General features: G+C 35.2%; 1 protein-coding gene across 5 annotated transcripts; it reads left to right on the top strand.

Annotated features, from left to right (window-relative positions):
* The first annotated feature begins 425 nt into the window (after positions 1-425).
* On the top strand, positions 426-5,432 carry LOC107794989 (uncharacterized). Of its 5 annotated transcripts, XR_012699957.1 has the most exons (6): positions 426-587; positions 1,304-1,406; positions 3,607-3,679; positions 4,297-4,409; positions 4,531-4,647; positions 4,723-5,432. XR_012699957.1 is itself a non-coding variant. In XM_075232682.1 (5 exons), the coding sequence occupies exons 3-5, from the start codon at positions 3,651-3,653 to the stop codon at positions 5,032-5,034; spliced, it is 489 nt and encodes a 162-aa protein (XP_075088783.1). In that variant the 5' UTR covers positions 429-587; positions 1,304-1,406; positions 3,607-3,650; the 3' UTR covers positions 5,035-5,432. The 5 variants fall into 5 exon arrangements, 1 of the variants encoding a protein (XP_075088783.1); XR_001650029.2 differs by lacking the exon at positions 3,607-3,679 and having other exon boundaries at positions 427-587; XR_012699958.1 differs by lacking the exon at positions 3,607-3,679 and having other exon boundaries at positions 428-587; positions 4,371-4,409.
* The last annotated feature ends 6,676 nt before the right edge of the window (positions 5,433-12,108 follow it).

The following is a 12,108-nucleotide window of genomic DNA, read 5'->3' as shown; positions in this document are numbered from 1 at the left end:
GGCTCGGATTGAGGTAAGTAACAGTTCCACTACTAGAAAACTGCAAATTTTCTAGGGAAATTTCCCACATATATATTATCAGTGGCAGTTCCCACTGAAATATAAAAAAATTAAGTGGGAAGTAAAAAAGTTTTCTTTTACCTTTTTCTTAAAAATGTTCTCACAGACTATAGGTGGGAATTAGTTAGCGCAAAAAAGCGCATAATTTGTTTCCCATCGAATCAGTGGTAATGTCATTAAAAATAAATTTATTAAAATCTACCCAATGAAACGGTGGGAACCTAAAATAAAAAATAATTTTAATTTTCCCACCGATGCATTGGGAAGCTCAAAATTTCGAACTGTTGTATTTGGTCCAAAAACCCGCGAGCTTAAATTATTTCACCAAAAAAATTGAATTTATAGAAGACAATCCCACAAATTTTTTCAGTGAATCAGTGGGAAAGTATTTTCTATTACATTAGGTATATTCTTTTTTTTTCCTTCTCTTTTTCAATCTCATTCTTCTCTTTCTCTCTGTTCTCTTGGCAGACCGATTTTCCCCCATTTTCAGAAATCAGAGCTTTCACTAAGCTCATGCAAAATCGGTAAGACCCCCCTCCCTCTCTTGCTCGCTCGCTCCCTCCCTCCCCATCTTTCTCCCTTTTCTGATTTTACCTTAAATGTCTTTACCTTAAATGCCTAAAAATCTAGGGTTCCTCCATGCCTAGTAATAAATATTTGTAATCTTTTCCAATTGATGTAATTTATGTTTTGGTTGCTAGATTTTATTTTCCAGTTGCTCTTTTGATACGGACTAAAGTTTTTGAAAATTTCCCTTTAGTTTCTGTTTTTAGTTTTGAGTTGGTGAATGGATTATCGATGATCTTTTTGAGTTCCCTCCACTGGAACGAGGAAATCAGATCTTTGATTGAAACTTTTCAGTTTTAGGAGATTCTCTTTACTTATTGCTGATAATTTCCAACTAGTATTATGCCATTGTCTCAATATGAGAATGATATGGACAGTGACTTTACCTTATTCTACCAAAATAAGTCATTAGTATTTTCTAATGAGAATTTGTAATTGAGCATTGTTAACGTGTTAGATTACAGGAATGTGTTGGTGTAATGGTATCACTGATGAAGTTTATTTTGCATTACTTCTTGATGCTAATAGAAGTAGAGCTTGTTTTGCCCTCACTTCGTGAAATTACAGCAGAGGATTCTCTTGTTTTTTACCGTATTTTCGGACTTGGATGATTGATAATGAGACTGTCTCTTTATCCTTCTCCACTTAAATAATAGGTTGTTGTCTGTGGTAGGGTCTGAACCTATGGTGTGCGTTTGATCTACTGAAAATCAAAGTCCTGGAGTCTACGGTGAAGCCATTTTTTTAGCTTCTCAAATCAGGTTATAAGTCTTGAGGTAACTTTATTTGCTAATCTCTAAGTTGGTTTCAGTTGTTAAATGTAAGTTAAGTTGTTAAATTGCTAGAACAACTACATAAATTTATATTGCTTTTGTCTTGATAAAAAAAATCCTTTATTGTGAATATTATATCTATCCTCCAAGTTTAAATTTATTTATGGATGATAGCGAATGTGTTAGAATCTTGGTTTGACTTTTTAAACTGATTCCAAGAACTTAATAGGAGCATTTCTATGAAAAAGTACTTTTCATTCATAGTAACTTGATCTAGAACCATAGTCTTTTCTTGACTTATAAAAAGACAAATAAAAGTTAGTTCTTTAAGGTATACTATTCATAATTAATTGTAAAGTAAGTGAGTTCTTTAAGGTATACTATTCAAGATTAATTGTAAACTAACTTGATACAAATAAATCGTTCTAAGTCTATTCATTTATTTGTGTGTATTTGTGTACTAGATGAAACGTGAACATCGTAGATGGATGTACGACAGAAATCATCCTAATCGTTGTGGATTAAAGGAAGAATTTGTTGAAGGTGATAAAGGATTTATGGCTCATGCAAAACCGCTTCCTGAATTTCGTAACGAAGGAAGAATTAGGTGTCCTTGTGTGAAATGCAAGTGTACAAAGTTGTTGCAACCGGAAAATGTTAAAGTTCATCTTTATAGCAAGGGGTTTAGGGAAAATTATTATGTGTGGACTGTTCATGGAGAGAACTATTGTAGTGTTGGTGATGTTCATTTCCAAAATCTAGTTAGTGGTGAGAGAAGTACACAAACGGAGAATAATGTTGAGAATTCTCGATTACATGAAATGGTGTCAGATGCTTTTGGTTTTTACCCGAGGGTTCAATCCCAACAAAATGTTGTTGAGCCTCCCAATGATGAGGCAAAGCGCTTCTATGAATCATTAGAGTCGGCTAGTCGTCCACTCTATAAAGACTCAATGCACTCTGACTTGTCTGTTGCAGTTAGATTACTAACTATCAAAATCAAATTGGAATATTTCTCAAGAGGGCATGAATGCTATAATTGGGCTCATGCGTGAAGTTAATCCTAGCATTAACTTACCCAGTGATTACTATAAAGCAAAGAAATTGATTTCCAAGTTAGGACTTTCCTCAACAAAAATTGATTGTTGTAAAAATGGTTGTATGTTATATTATAAAGATGATGCGGCTCTAGAAGCGAGCAAATTTTGTGGACTGTCTCGTTTTAAGAAAGTCACAAATGCCAAAGGTAAGAAAGTTGTAGTTAAGAAGATGCATTACTTACCAATTATACCTAGATTATAGAGGATGTATGCATCAATGAGTTTTGCTCCTCATATGAGATGGCACCATGAAAATAGAAGGTCGCCTGGTGTTTTGTGTCATCCTTCGGATGGAGAAGCGTGGAAGCATTTTGATAGGATGTTTTCAGACTTCGCTAATGAACCAAGAAACGTTAGGTTGGGTTTGTGTGCAGATGGATTCACTCCATTTTCTGTCTCAGCTGTACCATATTCATGTTGGCTTGTCTTTGTTACGCCATAGAATCTTCCACCTGAAATGTGTATGACAAGTCCATTTTGTTCCTAAATTGCATAGTTCCGGGTCCAAGTAATCCAAAAGGTTTAATTAATGTATATTTGTAGCCGTTGATTGATGATCTGAAATTATTGTGGCATGAAGGTGTTGAAACATACGACATATCAACTAAGCAAAACTTTAGATTGCGTGCTACTTTGATGTGGACTATTAATGATTTTCCTGCGTATGGAATGTTGTCTGGGTGGTCTCCTGCTAGAAAGTTAGCTTGCCCCTTTAAGGCCAAATGAAAATGTTCTTCTTGAAATATATACTAATAATTAAGCGAAATTAAGGCGGTTACTGTAACTTGATTGTGATGCCCTGGTAAATGATACCCTTTTGTAGCTATGCTACTATCAGGAATAGGTGAAACTCCAAGACTTATCATTAACTTCACACTTCCCCATTAGTACGATTTCATGTAATTTATGCAATTTCCCTAGAGCATGAAACACTCAGGTTGTCAAGCACTTGAAACTGTTGTTGTTATAACTAATTACACGGTTAACTAATCTTTTGAAGTTTCATGGATATAGCACTTTAATTTTGTATGTTCATGGACATGTAGCCTCCGGTCATCCATGGATATAGCACTAATCTTATTTGTATGTTCATGGACACATAGCCTCCGGCCATCCATGTAAAGATTTTCATCAAGGACTTGACACCATGATCGTGTTCTTTAAACAACAATCAAGGTTTGGCAGTTCATCTTTCAGATCCACCTTAGTAAGTGCGTGTAGTCATTAGGCTTCTTCAAGCAGTTGCCTTCCTAGTTGAAGTGTCTTTATCTCCATCAATCACACGGTCCGTTGCATAGTTCACATCTGATGCATTTCACTGGGTAATTGCCAGTTATTTGATTTGATCGTTTGGTCACATATTTACATTTTCATGCTACAAATAATTAGTCACTTTTCAAACTGAGTGATTACCACAGTGAAGATTCTGTGGCTCCTCCCTCAAAGCTACTATAATTGACAATGGTCTTAATCAACATTTATATCTTGTAGTTTCCATGTCTAGTTGAAATCTCTATCAATCAAATTGTTGTTTAATTTGTTGATATTTGATGCCTTTCAATTGCTGCACTAGTTGATTGATCGACTTTAACCACCAGATGACTTATGTGTGTGTTGTCTTGAGATATAACTTGCAGTCTGTCTTTAACTCTAAAGGAGTGATTCCTATTTTCTGTTCTAAAAGAGTTAAGTTGTAGCGGAGTTGAGTTGGATTTTGAAATTTACTGTCTTGTCTTTAATGATTTATTTAGTGCTTTATCTCTTGATGTTATCTGACTGTTCTCTATTTTCAGTCCCAACATTAGAAAGAAATATTAAGGCACAGTTCATGTTTCAACTTTGCCATTAACTCCTGTTTTTCTTGAAGTTGGAAAATCTAATTTGGACTAGAGCATGAAACACTCAGGTTGTCAAGCACTTGAAACTGTTATTGTTGTTGTTGTAATTAATTACACGGTTAACTAATCTTTTTGAAGTTTCATGGACATAACACTTTAATTTTGCTTTTTTCATGTTTTATTTAACAGGAAAAGTCTTTAAAAAAACCAGCTACTCAAGATGAGGTATTTGAGCATACACATATGAAGAAGCTAAAGGATGGAACAAAGACAACGTGGATCGAGCCACAAGCCGAGACAACCTATGTAAGATTTCAAATTACTTTTTAATACTTTTCATTAATTAAATTTATTCATATAATAGTTGTAACTTTTTTGCAGAATACTTTCAAACAATCCTTGGAGGAGTTCATTCAAATCCAACCAATTGATAATCAAGGAAAGCCAATCCAACCATCCCAGGAGAATTATATGGACTTGTGGATTAAGGCGGCTAGTAGCGTACATAAGGAAAGAGTTTACGGCCTTGGATCAGAGTTTAGTTCTAGTCGTCGGTCTTTTGGATCTGGTGGCTCTTCTTCCTCAAGGTCCTCGATTAATCAGGATAAGTTTGAGCTATTGAATAGAAGAATAGCAGAGATCACTGAGTTGTATGCACAGGAAAGGGCTGCGCGGGAGGAGGAGGCAAAGTGAAGGGAGGAAGAAGATAGGCGGAGGGAGGAAGAGGAGAGGCGGAGGGAGGAAGAAATGAGGCTAAAGGATGCTGCATTTACACGTGTCACTGGTGACGTTGAAAGCCTCAAGGCCCAGCTAAACCACCTCTTAGCATCTGGTGTATTTCCTGCGCTACGTTCTCCATCACGCTCTAACAAGACTAAGGAGTAGTTTCTTTTATTAATATAATTTTGGATAGGATGTTATGTATCAATTGGATAAGATTGAATGCTGAAATAGTTGAGTTAGATGGGGGATTTTGGTCGAACTATCAAAGAGGTCTGCTACCAAAGAATTAGGAGTTATAACATTCATAAAAGAAAGAAAAAACCAATATAGGAACTTCAACTAAGAAATAATAAGAATTCTTATTTGAATGTTAAGTTGCATCATTGGTTTCTAGTATTTTCAGTTTTGGTTGGTTGTTTTACGAAATGGATCGGAAGATGCTGATTTTTGTGTGTGAATGTTTAATTGTATTTAGGTTGTTGGTGATTGTATTTTTTTGTTTGGCAGGTGGTGCAATATATTTACAGCATTGTGCACAAAAATAATTTTCAGATTTCCCACGGAATTGCCACTGATTCCGTGGGAAGGTTCGCCACTTTAGTTGCAGAACTTGCATATTTTCCGCTGATATCGGTGGGAAAGTTCATACTTTTTTTTCATAATTTGCATTTATCTTACTGATATCGGTGGGAAAGTTCATAATTTCATTTTCAGAATTAGCACATTTCATACGGATATCGGTGGGAATGTTCATACTTTATTTTTCAGACCTTGCATATTTCCCACGGTTATCAGTGGGAAAGTTCATACTTTATTTTCAGCTCCCCGTGCATTTTTTCCATCACTTTCCTGGCTAATGTATTAAAATTAATAAAAATTACTAATAATATTTTCCACTGATTGTTGGTGGGAAATTTCATTATTTTTCCTATTAAAGTTTCTCTGGGAAAATCGTGGGAAATTTTCCACCGCTTCTCTGGGAAGATATTTCCCACAAAGCGTTTTCCTGGTGACTCGTTTTGGTGGGAATGCGGTGTGAAAACTCGATTTTCCCACCAGTTTTCTACTGATTTCGCCGTGGAAAATCCATGTATTTCTAGTAGTGTTCTAAATTTGGTTCTAAGGGTATGAAACCCCGTATGTGTCTTGTGATTGATTTGGAGGTGACGCACATGCTAGGTGACGGGCATGTGGGCGTGCACCATAAAAATTGTGACTTGGTCCGTTCCGTGGAACTGTGAAGTTGAATAATCTGTTGTTAGCTATATGCTCTTCATGTGTTATAGAAATTTGACTGCAAATCATGTTAGAAATCATGTTTAGACTAAATGTTGTACTCAGTCACGATTTTACTTGCGTATCATATCTCAGTCTCTTCTTGTTTTCTTGTTGATACATTACATCATTTCTGTTTGGGCTGATTTTTATGATTTTTGAGAGCCTTAGAGACTGGAGAGGTTGGTGACTGAGTTAGGGCCTGAGTGTCGAGCTGTGTATATGTATATATATGGTTGCACGTCGCAACGAGCCTTAAGACTGTATATATGTGGATCAGGTTGCAAGCCGCAACGAGCCTTAGGGTTGTATATGTGTGGGCCGGGTTGTGCGCCGCAATGAGCCTTAAGGTTATGTATATATGGATCGGGTTACACGCCGTAGCGATATAAAGCTTGGGCTGAAGGAGTCCCTCCGGAGTCTGTACACACTCCCAGTGAGCGCAAGTGCCTTTTGAGTACGAGTGTTGAGCGCCGGGTACCTAGTGCTGAGCTATTGGGAAAGATTGAGTGACTGTTGCTCTGAGAGGATGCTCTTGATTTCATTATTGTTGCACTTAGCTGCCATATATCACTGTCTGGAAGTTTTCTGAAAGATGTTATATTCTGTTTTACTTGAATTTGATATGAGATAACTGATTTGGCCTAAATTGTCGAACTTGAAAGCATGTCTATTTTTCCTATGTTGAAATTTCTGAAATTGAACTATAATTGCACAGCTCGTCAGTACTTTCAGTTCTTTATTTAGTATTGTTACTTACTGAGTTGATTGTACTCACGCTACACCCTGCACTTTGTGTGCAGATCCAGGTATTTTCGGTTATGGCGGGTGTTGACTTCTTTTGCTCAGTTGACCGTTTGGAGATTTCGAGGTAGTTGTCGGCGTTGTCGCAAACCTTGTCTCTCCTTCCCTATCTTTACGTTTATTTTATTTAGATCCATACTTGCATAGACATTACTTTTCCAGACTTGTGCTGTATAGATGCTCATGAACTCAGTGACACCCCGATGTCGGGAGTTTCTGCATTATGTTTTGGGTTTCTACCCCATTTATGAGAATTTTTGTTATTTAAAAACTACCTTGATGCATTTTCTGTTAAATGTTGGGAATATCTTGAAAATATCGGCTTGCCTAGTACCACGATAGGCGCTATCATGACAGGTTAGGATTTGGGTCGTAATATTATTGCACATATAATTCTAATATTATTTATATTAATTGAAAATATCATTATTAATTAGCGTGTCATACACGTGCAATGTACTTATCGAGAAACTAGTATAAGAAAAAGGTATAAGTACCCCTTGAATTAAGAGCGAACTTTCAGTTTTAAATTTCTTTTTTTTAAGTTCGTGCTCAATCAAGCACTTCAAATAAAATAAAATAGAATAAGTATTTGCCATAATTTATTTTGTATTAGGAACAACTTCAGTTTAGTATCTCGCGTCACAATCCAATCTTTAGCGGTCTTCATAAGACAAAATCTAGAGATTATGTATTTTGTATTAGGATCAACTTTAATTCGGCATCTCGTGTCGCCATCCAATCTTTAACTTCATAAAATAAAATCTAGAGGTTATATAATTTGTATTAGGACAATCTTAAGTTCAGTATCTTGTGTCACTATCCAATATTTAACGGTCTTCATAAAACAAAATCTAGAGATTATATTTGGCAACATTTAAAATCTAAGTCAAATATAAGACTAGCTCGGACAGATGTGCATAATACGCTCATAATATTTATGGAATAAAGATAGGACTAGCTCACTCAGCGTTACGCCTTTACTCTCCATCTGCGTTACGCCATTCTTACTGTAATGCAATTTAATCAAGCTATGCTTGAAATCTCCGATGTCGAAACTCGTGAATAACTATTTAATTTTTTTTGTTTTTGCGTTGTAGCTTCGAAAATTATTTTCTTTGCCTCTTTTAACATATCAGTTTGAGTTGATCAAGTGGTACATGCAGGGGCGAAGTCAGAATTTCAGGGTTCTGGATTTTAAAATGTTAACTTCAAGTGTTAATAACTGAGTTTTAAATTTAATATTCATACATATTTGCTAAATTTTTAACACAAATATATTATTTGAGCAAAAAGCTATTGGGTTTGACCGAACACATAGACGGGCTTCTAGCTCCGTCCCTGGGTACATGTCGGTGTTTGGCTTCAAGACAAGGATAATTTTGAAAGTTCATGAAGGTTGAATGTTTATTTTCTGACTTGAAATTTACCGGATGAAAAAAATAACGATATGACGAGTGATATATCATACCTAAATCTGAAATCAAACCTTCCAGACATTTGTATTCTCCTTCCTAAATTACACATAGTTCAATTATCTTCACATAAAAAATAATTTTGCAGAATAGTAGGCAAAATCCCGTGATAATTCGTGGAATCAGTTGCAATTTGAACAATAGAAAAATTAATATATTAATTTATTTTCGACAAGAAAATTAAAAGTTGAATAAAAACAAATGGGATTGGATTATTTAAATCATAAAAATATTTAGTAAATAAAAGACTCCAACCTTACACATTTTTAGACCCACTCTAAAGCCTCAAGCTCAAGTCCAAACCATTTGGTTCTTCATCTAATGCAACTGCATTTGATGAAATGGGCACATCCAACTGATTTATCAATGGTCGTGTACAATCAGGAGTCACATTTAAATCAAGTGTATGTGAAGCTCTATCTTTATTTCTTCTTACCATTTGTTGCCTTCACTAGGGTGAGAATGATTCGACGATGATGATGTTGTTGGTAGAACAATACCTCTGTTATTTCTTCTCGAACTTGCATGTTGTGATGATGCAGGTTGAGTTGGTTGTGAATGGGTTGGTAAAGGAAGAGCGGCTGCATCTACACCAGAACGTAGAATGACATCTTGCTCGGAAGATAACGGGTGAAATTGTAAATAATTCATAAAGTCAAAATGAGTACTAAATATGCCATAACATAAAGGGCAGCGAAGTAGTACACGACAAGGCATTAAAATTGGAGGAGGAGAAGGATTTATGTTATGCATGTTGAAAAATGAATGACAAAGTTTTCTAAAGAAAGATCTCTCCGTAGAAACAATGGCAGAGAAAATATTGACTTTGCACAATATTTTTGTAAGATGTGAAGAGCATTATAGGCTACTTAGGGTGTAATCTTGCCCTTGATTTATTTTTGTTCTAGATTTCTAATAGTAAGTTCAATGTTGTAACAATGTGTGACAGCTTCACAAAATTAAAAAAAAAAACTAATATTTTTCTTATTTTGGGATTTGTCTTTTTCCTTATTTTTGTTTATATTTAACTAACCTACTGTAATAGATTTCGAGAGAAGGCTCTGTTTTATCTCTAAGTCAATTAATTACCTTCTTAGATTACAACAAACTCATCATTTAGCCATCTATATTTAATACAACATACTTACGAATTCAAATTTCAAAGTAAATTCCCGTTATGATTTTATTTCAAAATCCAAGGTGTGATTTTGTTCAACTAGCATAAAGCAATAACTTCTTTTTTTTTTTTAGTAAATTGCCGCAATCTGATTTCTTTTGAATCATACTCACCAAATTGATGTAATCACAGAGATACATAATAAACATGGTATGAGTTAAGTTCTAGTCTGCAGGTTTTTCAATTCTCCCTAACAATCTTCATGCCAACATAAGCTAGCAACGCACGAATAATTTATGCTTTTTTTGGACCTCGCGCATAGTAGGAGTTTAATAACCGGAGTGCACACAGCTAGCAGCGGCAAATGTAGCTTCATAGCTACGGGTTCAATTGAACCCATAACTTTTGAGGTAGACATAAACTTATGTGTAAAAATTTATTAAAATCATAAGAAATAGTGAATATGAACCCATAACTTTAAAAATTTGATAGTTCAATGCTAAAAAACTTAAATATTGAACCCATATAATTTAAATTCTAGATCCGCTTCTAACTGCTAAGGCAACTTTTGGATTTCATAAGCCTTGTAGTATTTCTTTTTATAAGGAAATCCTAGTGTTATTGTTTTTCTAAATATGCTGTTCATATTTTCCCTTGCCAAAAAAAACAATTTCTCGTCGATTACTCTTCCGGTATTCCGTTTGAATCATCAGGATTGCAGTTATTTTCGTTTCTAGCATGCCCTGAATTTAATCAACTTAATTGGGACGACATATTACTCTCTAGTATCATCTCTTTTGCTTGTTGATGTCATATTGTATTTTTACCGTCTTTCACGCAAACAACGTTTTAATTTCTGATGTGCCTTTTTGTCTAGTAAAGTTCTGGTCTCAGGGCTACTATTATATTTAATTCTGTTAAAAAAAACTTATTTTCTCTGCCTTCTCTCTGGGCAGTAGAGAGAGAAAGGTGAATCAATCAACAAAATAGGAATGGACTTGGATCAAGTTCATCAAATTCCTCCTCCTAAATCCAAACATCATTATCAATCAATCTCTTGTTAAATCCAAATTGTCAATTGTTAGCTTTGAGGATAAGTTGGTGCAAGGTGAATAAGAAGCTTCAATCAACATGATTATTGATACAAATATCCATTATCCATCTGATTCACAAGGTATTGGGAAAGAAGACCCCATATGCCCCTCAAACATCCAGCAAGTTTAATTAACTCAAGAAGATATCCATCGAATATATCAACCATGGAAATACTCGACTATAGTTAAGCTTTAAGGGAGGAGAATTCAACACCAATTGCTCAAAAGAAAATTACATAAACTGTGGAAAACAAAGGAAAACTTCCCTTTGATTGATTTAGGGTGTGATTACTTCATCACTAAATTTAGTAATGAGGAAACTATGCAAAAAGCCCTACATATGGGTCCTTGGTTCATCTTTTGTCACTTTCTATCAGTCCAAAAATGGGAACCAAACTTCCTTGCATCGGAAGCAAAAATATCAAAAACTACAGTTTGGATTGAGCTTCCTCAATTACCAACGGAATTTTATGATGGTTTAATCTTAAAAAAGATCGGTAACAAAATTGGCAAACTTTTAAAAATTGATGTATGCACTTCCTCAACTCTTAGAGGAAAATATGCTAGATTATGTGTTGAGTTGCCTTTGGATGTCCCAGTAACTCCTTTTATCTACATTGATCACACAAACAAGCTATACACTATGAAGATGGGAATCTTTTATGTATTAAATGTGGAAGGCTTGGGCATGTTCAATCCAAATGTAAGTATAAAATAGTTGTTAATGCTACTTCTCCAACAGCTTTGGACTCTACTGACAATCAATCCAAGGACCATAAAGCAACAGCACAAGGTGTTAATGAAGATTCACTTCATTCCACTAAGGAAGAAGTGTGGCAAACGGTGAGTTTCCAAACAAAAAAGAAGGTCAATCACAAGAACACTTCAGGTAATTCTAAAGAGCAAAGCAAGCTTTTGTCAGGTACACTCTCTTCTATCTCATTAAATGTTAAATCCACTGATAAGCAAATGTCTTTTAAATTTCCCAATACGAATTCGTCCAAGAATTACATTGCAAAAAATCCTAGCCCATTATCTTCCTCCACTACTGGAAATAAGTTTCAAGCATTGGTTAATCTGCCTAGCCAAGATTGCATGGTATTGGACGTGGCCCCATCCCCTAACTTAAATTGCCACGTGGCAAACTCTGCTAAGGACCAATTAAATACCTTGCATGACACTAATTATGTGTCTACTCCCCTAACTAATCAAATTAGCAACTCTCTCACGCTACAAACATCTCCCAATGATGCCCTAATCCCTAATAATCTCAATAACC

Source organism: Nicotiana tabacum, chromosome 16, assembly GCF_000715075.1.
Source record: "Nicotiana tabacum cultivar K326 chromosome 16, ASM71507v2, whole genome shotgun sequence".
In the NCBI taxonomy this organism is placed as follows: domain Eukaryota; kingdom Viridiplantae; phylum Streptophyta; class Magnoliopsida; order Solanales; family Solanaceae; genus Nicotiana; species Nicotiana tabacum.
The sequence above is the reverse complement of the archived record's forward strand: the minus strand, read 5'-3'. Positions and strand labels throughout refer to the sequence as shown.

What these genes read in the sequence shown, in the direction of transcription:
- LOC107794989 (XM_075232682.1), top strand. Translation starts at nt 3,651, where the DNA reads ATGATCGTGTTCTTTAAACAACAATCAAGGTTTGGCAGTTCATCTTTC. An exon ending in CATCTTTCAGATCCACCTTA is followed by an intron (nt 3,711 to 4,530) that starts GTAAGTGCGTGT and finishes TTTATTTAACAG; the next exon opens with GAAAAGTCTTTAAAAAAACC. An exon ending in CACAAGCCGAGACAACCTAT is followed by an intron (nt 4,648 to 4,722) that starts GTAAGATTTCAA and finishes ACTTTTTTGCAG; the next exon opens with AATACTTTCAAACAATCCTT.